An 18,455-nucleotide genomic window follows, 5' to 3' on the forward strand; every position below is an offset into this window, starting at 1 on the left:
AACAGCATCACGAATGGGCTTCTCATTTTTCTTGATATAACGAGTCAGTCTCTCGTTCACACCTAATTGTCACCCAACAGCCGCAAACGACTGCCCTCATGCACCATGTTCAGCAATTTCACTTTATCTTCAAGCAACCTCACTTTCTTCTGCTGCTTAGGCTCCCTCGCAGCAAATACACCCTGAGCAGCAGGCTCAGGACCCATTTTTCACTGGGATAAAGAATGGAATTGATTAACAAAGCTGTAATAACATGCACAACACACGCGGATGCACAACCCGTGAGATGAACTGAGAGAGAAAGAGCGTGGTGGCATGTGACTGGGTCCCTTCTCAGACCAGCCAACAGGACGGGAAGAAAGGAGACATGTAGACAGATAATAAGGGACACTACTCTAGGAGCCAATCACAAGCAAGCTCTCACTGCTGGAAAAGAGAGGGAGATTTGTATCCTGAAATACCAAGTGCTGTACAGTGCTCGTGCCCTGTGCTGAACAGCACATACCTATACTGGGTAACTTCGCAGTTTAACTGTATAGGACAGTATTTCTCATGGAAAACATGCAAAAAAAAAATCACACATGAACTACCAAGAACAGCTGATGCTGTGGGAAAAGAAGGAAATAGCTTTCTGAGAACTTTTAAATAATTTTCCCCCAAAATCTATGAATATGTAAACCTGCGAACAGCAGGAGTTGACAGTAGTTTGGCAGACTACTTAACCACGATCAAAAAGGTCAGACCGTATCTTCAATACCACGCACAAGTGGGGGCAACTAGGTCTTTCAATTTTTTTATTTGTAAGTAGATTGTTTATTTGTTTTTGGATTTTTATTAACCCTCTCAGGGTCACTCATGCAAAATCCGTTTCATGTGGATTGTTCTAAAGATGTTCAGTCACTCGAATCGCGTTCCTAAGCAGTTAAAAAAGCAGTCAAAAGAAAAGTTTTCAGCCGATTTGCGTAAAATTTTGGTGCGTTCTAGTGTTTGTGTCTCTTTTCTGAGGTAAGCATTTGGCAACACTGTGACGCTCTGATGAGACAATGCATAGCAGAAATATCTCAGTATCTCACGACCAGCCAGGCAGGAGAGTAGCGCAGCTGTCAACGTCCCTTTAAACCCGCCATTTTCCCCCTCCCACCAGAGGCAGAAGCCATTATTGAAATATTGTGATTGTACAGTGTTTTTGACTATAATGTGAAGTGATTGTGTCTATGGAACATAGATATATTGTCTGTAAATCATTAGGGCCCATTATCACCCGTTAAGCCTACAGGCAGGAGTGTGGTTTGTTATAACAGGGTTTCCACTCTGCTTCACCCTGCCCATAAATGATGTAAGTATTTTGCCTTTATTTAGTGAAGCCAATACTTATACTTGTGAAACATATAGTGCCTGGATTGGTGAAATAACTGACCTACTATTGCAAGCATAATGCACGCCATAGAGATATGCAACAGTCGCTAAGGAAACAGGCAGTCACGTACACCATAGAGTCGGGAATAATAGACGAGGTTGGGATGGAATCATGTGATAGTGTTTTATATTGCGCATGGTTTAATGTGAAATATACATATAAAATAGTGCAGCGAGTGTTCACAGAGATATATTTCATGCATTGACTGACTTAGCTAAAACATAGTGGGGGAGGCGGTGGCTGAATCGGTAGAGAGGAGGCCTGCAGTCCTAATGGACCCAGGATCGAATCCCAGCCGGGGCAGGGAACAGTTTAAGGATTTGAATTTCCTAAAAAGCAGACTTTCCTGATCTACCAGATGACCCGCCGACATGTCGTAAAAGTAACCCCGCTAATACCAGCACACCAGTCCTGTATGAGACAGCCCTAGCATGTATTCAGTATGGACGGTGGGTGTTAGTGCCGAAGTGGTGACATGTGGAGGTGTAGGAGGACTACTGGGCCTTGGGATACGTGACTGCCCACAAGAAATAGGCCCTGAAGCCTTTGCCCAGAGTCGGACACGTTAAAAAAAAAAAAAAAAAAAAAAAAAAAAAAAAAAAAAGTGTAAGAGACAAGAAATATGCCACAGCCACATGTACATACGTATGTCGTGCAGCGAATGTTCATGGAGAAATCTATTGGTGCATCGCATGTGTTTTAGGCAAATGTATCGCAAGGAGAGAAGAAAATACGCCACAGCCACAGTCACACACACACACACACACACACTCACCCACACCCACACACGCTCACACTACATAACTCCTCATCTTCAAGCTACTGCCAGCATCTCAATACCTCTGGAGGAAGTGAGTTATCCACATTTTGTTGATTTGTATATTGACCTATTTCTATAGTTCAATATTTTTTACACAAATAAGTAATGTTTTTTATATACACACATATGAGATAGAAGAAGGTTCAGCTTCAGTATCAGAACCTAGCAAAAAAACTAGTGGTCATGTCGAGTTTCTGACAGCACTATAAAAAACCTTATGATATTTTACGTGTATACTTTGAGTAAAAAAAGAAAATAATAAAACGTTTTCATTCATTCATTCATTGCCAGACGCCATAAAAAACGTAACGAGCGAAAATATGTAGCCGTGGGTGAGGCAGGAAAAGAATGTTTTTTTATCTCGCGTGCGGGTGAGGAGGAGTATTCTACGTTTGTCACCTAATTGCTGCAAAACTATTGGACATATCGATTTCCCGTAAGAACCATGATAAAGAGCAGTAAATTCTACGTATGTTCATTTGCAAAGTATAAGCCTTTGGGAGCATTTTCTGTTGGAAAAGTTGGAGGAACAGACTGTTTTGGTAAAGTCGAAAGCACTCGGAGGAGTAATTCACTTTGTAGGCCAATTACTTGAAAACTATTGGACGTATCGATTTCCTGTAAGAACCATGATAAAGAGCGGTAAATTCTACGTATGTACAATACAAGACATAACAATGTAATATCTATGATAAGAATTCGTTGTTATGGAGGCGGGAATATTGCGTATGCTGTGCTCACATCACTTAAGTGACGTACTGACGTGAGTTCCCAGTTGTATTTGGCGATTTACTCGAAAACTATGAGGAGTATTGAAACCATTTTAAGGTCATTAGAAAGATCGTGAAATTCTGCATAATATTATGCAATAAAAACATAACATGTGGGAGAAAAGTTCAGTATTAGAGCTCCTTGAATTTTTTCAAAAATGGCTTTTAGTTTTTGGCTATTTTCTCAAAAACTACAAATCGTATCACAACCGGATTTGTCTCTTTAGGAAGCTGATGAAATTCTCTATCAAAACTTTTAATAACATTTTCCTGTATGATGGAAAACATTCGAATGGTGATATTGGGAAATGAACGTGACGTAGCGAAATGTTAATTCACGGCCGCCTAATGTTGTTTTATTCATGTTTTCCTGTTTTTTTGTGGTGCTTATCAGCTAGAACAAACATCGACGAATAAGATGACATAGGTTTCATGGCAGTATATTGATGTTTAGGTGGCGAAAATAAGGAGAGAATACGTGTTATTGCTGCGCGCGGGCAGCCAGGCCAGGCGGCCTTGCAGAAAAAATCGTGTGCCGGAAAACTTACTGAAACTTATCGTGCGCGAGAGGGTTAATGTTTGGGAAGTACTTTTAAGAAAGTTCCTGAAGCAAAACAGGTAATTTTTCCCAAATATAACACACCAGACATCCCATCTGATAGGCATCCTACAGCCTAGGGGTTATATTGGAGCAACGCTCCATATCGTAATTAACCCCTCCGTTGCTGAAGGCCCAGAATTTTCCGTGCACGCCAGGCCAACGCCAGGGCCATTTTTTTAAGTTTCGAAAATTGATTTATTTTTTCTTGCCATATTGAAAGGAAAGTTCAGATGCACCTAACAGTGCAAATCCCAGCTTCCTAGATGCATTTTGTGGCTTGCAATGGAGTGCGGAAGTTGCAGAAATATCGGCAACTGATATCCGCCGCCCAGGGGCGCTGCCGCAACGCAACTGGGCAGGTGTTGTTATTTTTTTTTAACCTTCCAAAACAATGCGAAATGTTGTGCATATATGAGGTATGATGATATCAAATGATTTCAGTACATAATCTGTTAGGAATGGCTGGGAAAAAAAAAATTATGAATACTTTTTCACCTTTTTGATATATGTTTATGGTAGTTTTGAGTTATTGTTTACATTATCGTTGTGCCCATGGTTGGAAAAGGGAGTGAAAGAGTTGAATTTTTGGTCCTAAATGAGAAAACTGCACGTACTCCAAGGCTAGACTCTGCCACGGGAGAAAAAAGTAGGGTCAGATCCGATTAGCAATACGGAAGTTGAGACGCAACTTCAAGCTCCCACACCACAAGCATACTAAAAATAGAATTGTAATGCAGTTTCAGAACTAAGAATAAGTCTAATTATTATGAACACAGAGACAAAGCAGAAATAAATACGTTTACAGTCAGGGGAAAACGTATTTTTTCCGTAATAACATGTTCATCTCTCTCTATCATTTTGCGTTCATCTTTATCATTTTACCTTGTTATTTTCGCAATATATATTGCTGTCTCGTAAACAGGGTGGTTGTGTGTGTTTTGCAAGGGAGGAAAAAGATTGTATTTTCTGTCTGGGTCGAGATAATGAGTGTGTTTTTAGGCATGGCCACGAGCGAAAAAATCGTACATCCACTCATCACGACAGCAGGTGGTGAACTGACAGATGATATGTGAGAGGGCGAAGTTAAGGTCAGTCTCATGTCCCAGATTTTCGTTCACTTCCTGAAGGTTTTCACAGTTTTCTACAAGTTGCACTGCATCAAATGATCCAAACCATTACAGCAAACTTCAGCAAACAGGTAAAGATAACAAGACAAAAATGTATTTTTCATGTCTATTTTGTATGTGCCTGTATTACTTCATAATCGTAAATAGTTGGTTGTGTGTGTTTTGCACGAGAGGGCAAAGATGATATGTTCTGCCTGGGTTGATATAATGTGTGTAGTTGTGCTTGTTTAGGCATGGACAGGAGTGAAAAAATAAAAAATCCACACAACACAGCAGCAAGCACTGAACTGCCTGATGAGGTGTATGGAAGTGTAGTGTAGGTCAGTGTGAAGATATTCAGAACATTCGTTCAATTCCCCAAAATTTTTGCAGTTTTTTATTGGCTGTGCTCAAACGACGCCTGCAGCCATTTATCGGCTAAACGTCATTTGACGTCGGCGGCCACGGAGGGGTTAACTTGATTAGGTCGATAACTTTGTACTGAAATGAATTCTCACATACCACAAACTTTAATGTGCCAAAATTATTTATCAATTTTTCCAACCATACTCAAAGTACTATACTGATATCACACTGTTATGGGGGAAGGTCAAAGCCATATAATTAAGCTAATTATAAACCTCTCACATTTACTGGTACTTCCTCTCTATGGTATAGAAAGAATAGAGAGAGAGAGAGAGAGAGAGCATCAAACCCAAGCATCTCATATCAATACCAAATTACAAGAAGGCTAAATCATTCTTGAAGTAAATTATACCTACAGTACATACTGTGCTCAAGGATATTGTGATTGCACAACAGTTCTGCCTGACTTAACCCGGAATAGGCAAACTGGAGTAATAATTTCCCAATAACCGCATCACGGGTTGTCACGTGGTAATTACGTGGACTGTGAATCTCTGCTTCCCTCTACCTTCACCTGCCCTTAGACCCTCTTCGCAGATGGGGGTGTCCCCTGCTCCTACATGCCTTTTTTGTGCTTGTGGGAATTATATAACCTAGGTTACTGTCCACAGTATAAACTTTACATACAGTGACAGAAAATGATAATGGCATCTCATGTTGTGGTACCTTATGTGAACCCTTATAAGGCAATTGAGTACTCCATGACAGTGTACGGTCATATGGATCTGCTTACAGCGACCCCAGGCCCCTCTGGACAGTTATGGTGAATCATTTATTATTTTTTGTCATGTATCTGTTCTTCATGTTTTTGTGTTTCATGTATTTGATAAGAACTTTACATGACATCTGAATAATCACCGATAGTGTGGGGTCATGTGGTCATGTGTCTTTGGAGACAAGAAAACACGCTCCTTCTTAAAACAGCAATGTCTACAATATAGTTTCTTAATTTTCTATATACATTTGATATTAATTTGTTTTTCATGCTTAGAAAATTATCTGATATTCAGTTTTTGGTTAAAAAGAAAGCACGATGGTTCTAAGTTTTCCCTGTATTATTGCAGCTCATTAAATGCATAACCACCCCCCCACCTCTGAAGGATATATATACATCCTACCCCAGATTACCTACAGTGTTATGGTTGGTTAGATTAATTATCCTGGGTTAAGAACGTACCAAAAGACAATCCTAGTCAGGTAAACTCTGTAAATTCACATCCATCCATTCATCCATCATCCAATCCTATGCCGCCCCATTAGGAGCACAGATGCTAGGGGCTAGGCACGTTGGTCCTGACATGTAAGATGAGAGTGACCTGCCTCACTCATCCCTGAGCAGCATTACATGAGCAATAAACCCCAACCACCCCTTGGATATAAACCTACACAGGCTCAATCCAATTGGTGTGCCTTAATTACCCATTAAAAACCACCAGCTGCCACAATTTGGTTATATGGTTACCATCCAGCATAGATTCACAATAAACACAATTTCAATATATGGGGAAAACTTCTTTCATTTGAACAATACAGGACACTGTGAAATCAAGAGCCATATATGACTCACCTGACACCAGTTTATAGCCATGTTTAATGAGAGCATCGGCCATGGTCTTGCAGTTGCTCATCACTTGCTCCTGGTAGGCTCGGAATGCAGGGGTGGCAGCCTGCAGAGACATTACAGTTTCAAATACAAGACCTCAGTTAAAGCTGCTTTTAGTTAATTAATTACTGATAATGAATAAACATTAAAGAATGCTTCACATGCCTATGCTATGGAAGGTCTCCCCAGGCTGAATAAAACAGTCCAGTAGGTAGCAGGAAAATATTAAAAAGACACCATCATACTGAAGAGATTAATGGAAAGTGTTTCTGACCCCTTCACTATGAGGGGTTTCTCTTCAGCTGAATACACTCCTCTGGCAGTAGCAAACACAAAATCCAGCATTATTATCGTAATACAAGGGTTAGAGTTGTTTTAAATTCACCATACATTACTGGTCAGAAATTTTAAGTGATGTTGAGTATAATTTTGCCTGCATCCTTCATAAGGCTCGATTCAATGATGAGTGTTTGTACAATTCAGATAGGCAATAAAATATCTAGAAATTCCATAAATTACTATACAGTAAAATGAAAATTAATTACAACAATCCCTCCACTTGTGTGGATAAGGGTGAAAACCTGGCTTTTGTGCACTCAGAATCCATGAACCTGGCAACCTAGAACCCACTATCTACAGCTACTGCAAACTGACTTAGGATCTCCTCCCACAAGGTATTAAAAAAACACAGAAATCATAGTATATCACAATGCTTATTCATGAAATGCAATTCATTAATATGAAATCATGTTTCCCTTGTTTTTCAGGACCAGTTGGATGTGTTTTGGTATGGAATCATTTAGATCTCTAAAGTAACCTAAGGACATTTCTTTGCACCAAACATGTCAGTTCAGTCTTGCGGTTGTCCAGATTGGGTGTCTTCTTCACTGCCATGATTTTCTTCATCTTTGCCCAGCAGTTTTCTGTCTGGACTGTTGCCAGGCCAGTCAAGGACCTCAATCCAATTATCCTGAAGCCATTTTGTCACCTTTCTTGACTTGTGACATGGAGCTGAATCGTGCATGAAAAAGTTTCACCCATGAATAGCAAAAAAGTTTAACAAATGATCTTTTAGAACTTGAATGTACTAGTCACCATTCATCATCAAGTTCTTAGGAAGAAAGTAGAGGCCTCCCTTTTCCATTTCACCTGAAAAACACCCCCTTACCATTACTGATTGTGGGTGCTTAACAGTTGGCACCATGAAAGCAGGGTCATATCAACTATGGGAGGCAGGGCAACGAACCTTGGCAGAACGCCCCTGTAACACCTGAAATATGCTTTCATTGGAAAACATAACTTTTCTCCACTCATCCGACGTCCAGTATGCATAATTCTTGGCAAACTGAATGTGCTGCTTTTTCATGTGGTCAGTGAGAAGCAGTTTCTTGGCTGTGGTGCGGCTTGGCAAACCCAGCTCCTTATGCAAGGGGTGTTGAATAGTTCGAATTGAGATGTTTTGTAACAGCTGAGGATGAATTCTCTTCAATTCTGCTGCTGTCAGTCGAGGATTCTTGATTACTTCCCTCTTCCGAAGTGTATCTGTACCTCTGGAAGTCGTCCTCTTCTTTCCACCACCATGCTTGTGCTCTGGTGTGACATCAGGAGGCAGGCTGCGCACTGCGAGAAGAATATTCATGACAGTCGACTTTGCGCGTCCAGTACGTTCACAAATCGTGTTGATAGGAACATTATCCTGCCAACGTGTAATGACAGAGACCCTCTCATCCCTTAAGCAGTACTTTCCAGGCATGATAACTCGACTCTAGGGAAATAACAGGGCAAGGTATGGCATACGAAAAAAAGAGGGAGGTGCAAGCTCAGAGTGACGGGAACAAATACTCCCACTCTCGTTTCTGGACAAACACTGACGTGCTGAGTCTTTCACCACCTCTAGCCAACACCAGAGGAGCTGCTAGTTACTTCTTTCGCAAAAAATCACTTGGTAGAGGTGGAAACACAAAGCAAAGACAGACAATTCTCTAACACCAATTCTGTGTGTAGGTCCTAAGTCAATTTGCCTTGGGTGTAATATACTGTAATATAATCCTGAGACTTTGTCAGTGTAGTCTATCTATATATCTACTGCCAGACGCTTTAATCCCATAAGGGGTGGCCACAAACAAATTGCCTCCATGTCGCCCTGTCCCCTACCATTTCACTGTCCTGCTCCCAACTCACACCCCCCTCCCTATATATACATCTCCACTCCATCCCTTGATCTCATCCTTGGCCTTTCCCTCCCTCTCCCCCCCCTCCACCTCACTCACATACACTCTCCTCATCGATCTCTCACTCTCCATCCTTACCACATGCCCAAACCCTTCAATGTGCTTCTCCTAACACTTCCTCTCACATCCACATCCACACCATAATGCTCCTTCACATCCTCATTTGTCTGTCTGTCTCTCCATGTGACTCCACAGGCTCCTCTCAAATAACTCATTTCCACTGCTCTCACTCTTGACTTCTGTCCCTCCAACAAGGTCCAAGCTTCACTTCCATACATTACAGTTGGTACCACAACACTGCAATGTAGTAACTTTTTCACTTCCATGCTCACTTCCCTGTTTCTTATCACTGCTTTCAAGGAACTAGCAACCTTTCTTAACTGTTGTACCCTTTCAAGCACTTCACCCTCCAAACTTCTATCCTTACTCATCACACTATCCAAACACTTAAACACACTTACACTTTCTATTTCCTCATCCAACCTCACTGTACATTCACTGACTTCATTTCTCTCAAAGACCATAACTTTACTCTTCCCTACATTCACCTTCAGATTCCGTTTCTTACACACACTCCCAAACTCATCCACCAAGGCTTGCAGTTCCCCTTCGTCTTCACTTAATAACACAGTATCATCTGCAAACAACAGTACAGGGAGTTTCCAAACACTGTCCTCTCTCATCAGGGTCACTCCAACATCCACTGCCCTACCTTGTATCTCTTTTTATAACCCCATCCATATACAGAGTGAACAACCATGGAGACATGACACATCCCTGTTTCAATCCAACCTTCAAGGAGAAAAATTCACTCAGTTCACTATCCACATGCACTGCAGCCTTAGCACCTCATACATACAGCAAACCCTTGATTTAACAGCATTCATTCTAACGGCAACCCCAAATTAATGGCACAAACTCACAAGGAATATTTATGCAAAAAAATTTTAAAAATTCCCCCCAAATGGGTAAAAATTAGAAAGAAATTCAAATGTGGCGGGTGCCGCATGCATCTCGATCATCTGTTTGCAGTTTCCCGCCAACTGGGTATGTTTATGTTCACCCAGTCTTCCTCCTGCCTAGCCTGACCCCAAAGTGAAAAAAATTAGCATGTAAGGTTAGATTTAAGAACTAGTGTTATAGACTTCAAAACTTAGTGAACTTATTTACGTAGTGCCATCTATTCTACTCCAACCCGCCAACTAACTTACCTGGATTACTGTACTTACCTGGATTACTGTACAGTACTTTACTACAGTGCAACACCACACCTACCTGCTTTCTTTTGTTCTAAATATAAATTTTTTTATTGATTTTGTATGTCTGCAAATGTTTATATGCTTAAAAATGTGTTTAAATGTGTTAGCGTGAGTTCCAGTGGTATCGATAGGTGTAAGCCCCAATCTAAGAGAATTTCATTTTTTTCAAAATGCTCAGGGCCCCTAGGGTGCCGTTAAATTGAGGTTTTAATGTACTCTTCACAGCATTCAACAACTTCCCATCTACTCCATATATTCTTAATACTTTCCACAATCCTTGTCTATCCACCCTGTCATATGCTTTCTCCAAATCCATGAAGGCTGCATACAGTTTCTTTCCCTTCTCTACAAACTTTTCCACTAAAGATCTAAGAATGAATATCTTCTCTACAAAACCTCTTCCCTTCCTAAAACCTCCCTGTTCTTCTCCAACTAATTCCTCTGTTATTTCCCTAACTCAGTCAATAAGTATCCTACCATATACTTTTCCTATCACACTAAGAAGACGAATGGCCCTATGATTACTACACACTTCTGTTTTCCATTTTCCTTTGTACAAGGGAATAATTATACTGACTTCCAATCCTCCAGGACTCTAACTTCCTCCCAGGCCAATCTGCATATCTTCCACATCCATTCTACTACTATCTCTCCCCCATGCTTCAGCATTTCACCCATTTCATCACACACTTCATCAATTCCTGGGGCTTTCCCCATTTTGACTTTCTTTGTTGCTTCCACAACTTCCATCCTACTGATTTCTTCCTCTCTTCTCACATCCCTCCTTCTCCCAGTCATCCCCAGCCACTTATACTCGCATTACTTTCATTCTCTATGTTCAACAATTCCTTAAAGTGTTCTCTCCAGCTGCTCACTTTTTCTCCCTTCTCCACTAGTAATCTACCATTTTTATCTTTCATTCCCTGATTAACTTCGCTGCCACCCTGTCTAACTCTCTTTACCTCTTTCCAGAACATTTTCTTACATTCCCTCCACTTTATACTCAAATTCCTTTCAAATTCCTAATCCACTCTCTTCTTACTCTCTCTTACTAATCATTTTACCTCTCTCATGTTCTCTACATATAACTCTCTCTTCCATCTCACAACTTCTTCCACACCCTTGTTTCTCAACCACTCATTATATGCTTTCTTCTTTTGTGCCACGGCCTGTCTCACCTCTTCATTCCACCATGCTGTTCCTTGCACCCCCTCTCGTCTTCTCTTCACCCCACACACCACCTCACATGTTGCACAAATTTCTTCTGCGAATATCTTGCACACACCCTCCACCCAATTGCTCCAATCCATATTTACCCAATTGTTCCTCCACTTCTCTCTCATATTCTGCCCCTTTCTCATCCTCTTGTAACATTTCAACTCTCCTTGCATATACTATTTCTTCCTGTCCTTCCCTTCTTCTATTTCTCCATTTCAGTTGAACCTTGATTCTCACCATCACCAAGTGGTGGTTAGAAAGTCCACTCTCCTAATCTCTATATGCTCTTGCATGCAGTACACACCATCCTTTCATCCACGCACACGCAATCAATAACTGCCTTCCATTCATTCAGTTCACCACCCACCCTTCTCATCACTTGCCAAGTATACTTATGGATCATTTTGTGCCTGAAGAGGGTGCTGGTTATCACCAACCCCCTCCCAGCACAAATGTCCACTAAAGCACTGCCATTCTCATCTATCTCAGCATGCACACCCCACTCATCAACTACTCCATCCACCTTCACATTCCCTACTTTACCATTCATATCACCAATCAAAAACACTCATTCCTTTCAAACTTTTCCATGCACATTTCGACATTTGTCCAGAACTCTTCTCTCACTCTGCTTGCACGATCTTGCGTTGGCGCATACACGCACACAATCGCCCACATTTGTAGTCCAACTTTCAATCTTACCCACACAATGCTGGAGCCAACTGATCCATACTCTCTTATATTCTCCTTCCATCTGTTACTCACAAAAATACACATTCCTTCTTTTGCCCTCTCATTCTCAACCTACTCCTGTCCATATACCCCATCCATACTCCCATTCTCGCAAACTCACCTCATCATTTAGTTTCAGTTAATCCACATACATCCACTTTTGCACCATCAAGCACCTGGACGATGTCTCTCTCTTTCTTTCATCACATCATCTGCACCCCTTACATTCCACGTAGCAATCCATACCATGTCCTTTGTTCAGTCCTTAGACATCACATTTGGTCAGTCCTGGTCTGGGGCTTCTTTTTAATATTTTTAGTTAGTTGTTTTCCAGGTAGGGGCACTAACCCTCCACCAACCCACTTGTTGCCATGTAGGGAACACGCGTTGGTTGGTTATAAGGTTACCACCCAGCGTTGTAAATGCTTTCCTGGTTTACAGGAAATCATTTGGTTTGCCACTCAGTGCAGAGCTACCCTAAAAAAACAGAATACAACTACACTATGTGGGTGGATGATGGAAGCCCCCACCTACTTTTTCTGATATTTGTTCATCCATCCATCCATCCCTCATCCAATCCTATGTCACCCCATAAGGAGTGTAGGAACCCTGGGCTAGGCAAGTTGGTCCTGACATTTAAGATGAAAATGACCAGCCTCAATCATCCCTGAGTGGCATTACATGAGCAATAAACCCCAACCACCTCTTGGATATAAACCTACACAGGCTCAATCCGACTGGAGCACCTTAATTACCCACTAAACCACCAGGAGCCATAATTTGGTTACATGGTGACCGCCCAGCGTAGTAAATGGCTTCTTGGTGTACAGGAAACCATTTGGCTTGTCGCTCAGTGTCGAGTTACCCATAGACAGAAGGAAGAGGAAAGAATGAAGGAAAGAAAGACAAGGGAGAGTGTAAAGTCAACCACAGCCAGCAGAAAGAGGAAAGAGTGAAGGAAAGAAAGACAGGAGGAAGGATGGGAGAGAGGAATGGGCAGACACCCAAATCAGCACTACATCGAGTGAGTGGATGGTGAGTGTCCCCACCTACCATTATATCTGGTAATATGTGTGGGCATGCATGATCCATATCATCTCTCTCAAAATAACTTTCTTATGTAAAAACTGATTGGAAATTTTTATTTAGCACTTCACAAATACCTTCCTCTTGTGTACAGTACAGATGATCCCATCATCCGTGAATTGCATTTAATCTTTAACTTTGGTTTTGCTTTGGACATAGCTGTAAAATAGCTTCGGTTGATCACTACTTTTATGTCTTCCTCAACCTGTCTTTGGGCTTCTCTCCTTATCTTTGTATAATCTTTTCTTGCCTGTATATAGTTATAAGCCATTTCACTACTGTGTCTTCTGTATCTATTCTATATCAAGTCTCTTTTTTCTTTTGATTTTTTATACTCTGTATGAAGCCATTTCTTTATTTTCATTTCTGATTCTCTGTGCTGAGGGATGTAATTTTGGACTCATATTTCATAAAAATTCAAAAATTTTCTATACAGTATTGTGGTAGGTGGTGGCGACCATCATCCACTCACTTGATGTAGTGCTGCCTACTTCTTCCTTGGCCTTTATCATTCTTTTTCTGTGCCTGCATTCCTCTCTTCCTATTTCTCCCATCTTTCCTGTCACTTCTTATTGCTTTTCTTTCCATTACAGGTGGCTTTACATTGAGTGACAAGCCAAATGGTTTCCTGTAAGCCAAGAAACCATTTACAATGCTGGGTGGTAACCATATAACCAAACCATACGTGCTCCCTATGTGTCAACAAGTGGGTTGGTGAAGGCTTAGTGCCCCTCCCTGTAAAACAAATAACTCAGAGTCAAATGGCCACCCCTTACGGGATTATGGCGTCTAGCAATAAAGAGATAGATAGATATAACATTTATATAAATCTTGTCCTTGAAGCTCATTTTCCCAATCTATTTCTAAGATGCACTTCTTTTGGTCATGGGAGTTGTCCTTTCTGTAGTTTGGGTTCTTTTTGTAACTATCATTACTGTTAACTATGTCATATGCAATCCAGAAGATTCAATCTAATACTGCATGGTTGCTTTTGCCGAATGGAGAATGATACATTATGCTGTGGGTACCCGAGTTTAAGGTTTGCTTTATTCTGGCCGTACAATGTCAAACTTGATTATCAGCAAACTCGCGATATACAGTCACTACTTGTTTTACGATGGGGTTACGTCAGGTCATACCTCATCATATACCGATTTTATCAAAAATCGGGAGATTGAAACACATTATAAAAGGGGGGTTACGTCAACTCAACTTCCCAAATTCACCTAACCAAGACTGAACCATAAATGACAACCCACCTTCATTCCTTCCTGTGTTGGTCCAAGTCATTTCCAAGTTGTCCCCCCTGAGGCTGGGGGACAGCCTGTGCTTACAGGCACTGGTGGTCAGCCTCTGAGTCAGACAAGAACAGGTTAGGGGGAGGGGAATCCGGCCCATACCTGCACCAACTTCAGCACTGGGGCCCATACCTGCACCAACCATGGCACTGGGGTCTACACTGGCACTGACCTTACCACTGGGCACACAAATCCACAGTATTGTACAGTAGTTCACCAAAGGAAACACTATCACACCAGTACAGGCAGAGTTACTCACGTACAGTAAATCGTTGCAACAACATAATCCAGTAGAGTAATCACACTTGTGTAAAGTTGGCCTGGTGCTACACGATGTCTACTGTAGTACGATGTTTGGCTGAGAGGTGACGATAACAGAGGGGCACACATGAACAAGTTGAAAAGACAGGGCTTTGAAGGGGTGGCAGGACCTGAACCATAACAATGCACTGCACACCGGGGCCACCATCTTGCCTGAGACAAGTGACTGTCTCATTGCATGTGCCTGGCACTTTCTGATGGCAAAATTGTTATAGTGGGAAATTTATCGTATATCGGATTTTGGGGTGGAACTTTTCTATTATCGTTCTTGCAAATTTTCGTAAACTGAATCAACGTAAAACAAGTAGTGACTGTATGTTTACAAGTAAACAGCCGTGTTCCTTCTGGCTCGTGGCAGTATCCACTAATACCGTACTTTTTTTTATTTTTTTATGCAGGAAAGAAAGAACCAAAGGCCAGGGACAAGCAAACCATTCCTTCCAAGAAAAAGACAAAAACAATACAAAACAGAGCCAAATTCAAGATCCATTCATTTCGAGATGCCTGGACACACTGCGTTTGAAACACTGGAGATCATAGGAAGTAGGAAATACAGACAGAGGAAGACAGTTCCAGAGTTAACCTGTTGCATAAATGAAGGACTGGGAGTAACAGTTAACTCTTGCATTAGAGAGTTGGACAGAAAAGGGATGAGAGTTTGTTGCTACAAGGGTGCAATGCACCTGTCATAGAGGTGGAGGGATGCAAGCAGACAGTTCAGAGGCGCAGTGACCATTGATGTAGCGACAGAAATGAGATAAAGATGCGACAGTGTGGCGAAGAGACAGAGGTTGAAGGGAACAAGTAAGAGGAGAGTTGATGAGATGAAAAGCCTTTGACTCCACCCTACTGAGAAAGGCTGTATATGGGGAGCCTCCCCACTCATGAGAGTTGTACTCTACAATGGGGCAAATAAAACCCGTGTATAAAGTCAAGAACTGTGCAGGGGTAAAGAAGGTACAGAATTGGCTTAGCACACCTTAATCTTAGTTATTCTCTCATATAAAACTATAAGCAGTCTGCTGCATAACACAGTATAATTTTAGGAAGGTTTAGACTCAATAAAGGTCATTTGTAACACACACAAGAAGATATTTTCATACATGAAATGCATCATGGCCACCATCCTGCTTCACCTCACCAGTTCCTTCTAACTCATGGCAATATCCCAAATGCCTCTTACCTTTCTCAACTTCCTCTGTAATTTACTGCATACAAAAAAATTTAAGCATGGCTTAGACACAATAAAACTCATAATAAGAAAAAATATTTTCTTACGGACAAAGTCGATTCCGAGTCATTTAGCTTACCCGACTCAGTGCAGCTAAATACCGACTCGGCACTTTCATTTGGAAAAATATTTTAATTTTTTTTTCAACACAGAGGCTCATACACACGTAATTATCTGAAATACTTTTAAAAAACTGTGCTTAATCTAACTTAATTTAAAAATTAGATTTCAGAGCTAAAATGCACCAATGTTAGCAGATAATTCCTCTTCAGATCGTCAGCACGCCTTGACAGACTTCTGTTTTGCATAAATATTGATTCCGAGCACCAATAAATGTATTTGCATTGTAAATCAATGTTTATCTATCTATCTATACATATACCTAGGCTGCTTCCCCCAAGGAAAGGGAGGTAGCCGAGACAGGACGACACACTCCCCATTTACTCATCCATTCAAACACAGTCATTCGCATCTTGACAGACAAAAGTCTGTCAAGGCGAGTTGTCAAGCCTGAGACAAAACACTTCCCCTAACTTCAGCAAATTTTCTCTCTGAATCCTGATTTTCTTTTACTAATTCAATTAAACACATATTTTTGACTGGATTTCATATAATTAGGTGTGTAAACCTAATGGTGAAAAAAATTAAGGTATTTTCCAATTAAAATTGCCAATTTGGCCCAAGATCAAAACCACATTCTGTGATTGTGTGTTTGTATCTCAGTCAGCTGATGAGTGGCTGGCTAACCTTGTGGTGTTCCATTCCTTGCTCATTCTCCTCTTTTCCCTCAGCTTTCTGACTTTCTCCTATCATATCCTCCACATTCTTTTCAACAATTGTTTGACCAACCATTCTTAGAGCTGTAGTTTGCAAAATACCATTAAGCACGACAGGAGTGTCTGCTAATGATGAGATGGGGAGATTTTAGCGGTCTCCATTAAATTTGTGAATCACTAGACTCACATTGTGCTGAACTCAGATTCCCACTGTACTGTCAATACCATTTTCCTGCGAAGTAAATATAAGAACTACTGTAGTACTGATGGACCATCAAGTCCTCTATTTCTGGTGTTTTCCTTTACAAAGTGTGTTAGGAAAAACTCCTGCACAAGATCCAAGGGCTTTTGATCCCAAGAGCTTTCATGGTTTGTTTCATCTAAAGTATTTTAATTTAGATTTGTACTGAAATCTCCATTTAATATAATTCTTTTAGATTTCTCTTCCATTCTATATAGTAATGCTCTTAAACTCTAAACTGTACTTTCTGCCAAGTCTTCATATTTGCCTCTTTCCCAAGTGTTTGTTTTGGGTGATATGTACAAATTTGCTACAATTACTTTCCCTGCAGATGTGTTAACCTCTACTGGAGTCAGTTCTACTTGTCAGTGTACATCTAGCTCTATTTATTTGACTTGTGAAATTTTCTTTGTTAACACTGTATTATAATTCCTCCTTTTCTTAATTCTCTTCTCCATATATTGTCTTTCTGTAGGATTAGGGCATTGTTTGATATCTTTGGGATTAATTTTGTTTCTGTTAGGCAAATAATGTAGTTTCTTTTCTTTGGTATAGTCTCAACTCTAATAATTTAAACACCATTCCATCTACATCTGAGTACATAAACTTAATCATCTTGTTTACATACTTACCACATCTTGAGTCTACTACCTTCCTTCTTTTTATTCCCTATTCGTTACGTACCACTTTTGTACCTGCAATCCAATTACAGTACTTTGTAAAAAAAAAAAGTACTCTTCTTCTGACCTTTCCTCGTTCTTTGTTTTTGCTTCTTCCCTCTTCTCCTTTAGTATTCCCAATTCCTCTTTAGCTAGGATTTTTTTATCTATACTTTTTTCAATTCCTCTTTTTCCATGAGTTTGCATTTTTTAGTATTTCCTCCACAGCATTTACACTCTAGAAGTGTGTATTTACCTAGTTGTGATATACAGGAAATGAACTACACTCGTGGGATCCCGTCTCTTTTTCTTGTTGTCAAATTTTGCTTTGAACTCGTTTAAGTTTTTAGACTGGACAATCTCTTTGTCCAGGCTGTTACACAGGTCTATGCATCAATATGGAAAGCTATATTTCTTGATACCCTTCAAACAACTTGGCTTTTCCAGTTTCATTCCATGTCCTCTTGTTACTCTTACATCCCATACAAACAGATCATTTTTATCAATTTTATCTATTCCCATCATGACCCTGAAGACTGCAATCATGTCTCCCCTTTCTCTCCTTTCTTTTAGTGTAGGCAGGTCCAGCTTTTCCAGCCGCTCTCTGCAGGACAGATCTGCAAGGCTGAGGACAATCTTGGTTGCTGTTCTTTGTATTCT

At 40.7% G+C, this 18,455-nt stretch overlaps 1 protein-coding gene across 1 annotated transcript in view; it reads right to left on the reverse strand.

The window, feature by feature from the left end:
- The window catches only part of LOC145406828 (serine hydroxymethyltransferase, mitochondrial-like), a 149,001-nt gene that overhangs the window by 22,523 nt on the left and 108,023 nt on the right, over positions 1 to 18,455 (reverse strand). Inside the window, exon 8 of the mRNA XM_080277928.1 lies at positions 6,708 to 6,807. Coding sequence (XP_080134054.1) covers positions 6,708 to 6,807 — 100 coding nt within the window. The remainder of the gene's footprint in view (positions 1 to 6,707; positions 6,808 to 18,455) is intronic.

Source organism: Coenobita brevimanus, chromosome 71 (assembly GCF_032717465.1).
Source record: "Coenobita brevimanus isolate Jiangsu-jjx chromosome 71, ASM3271746v2, whole genome shotgun sequence".
NCBI classification, from domain to species: domain Eukaryota; kingdom Metazoa; phylum Arthropoda; class Malacostraca; order Decapoda; family Coenobitidae; genus Coenobita; species Coenobita brevimanus.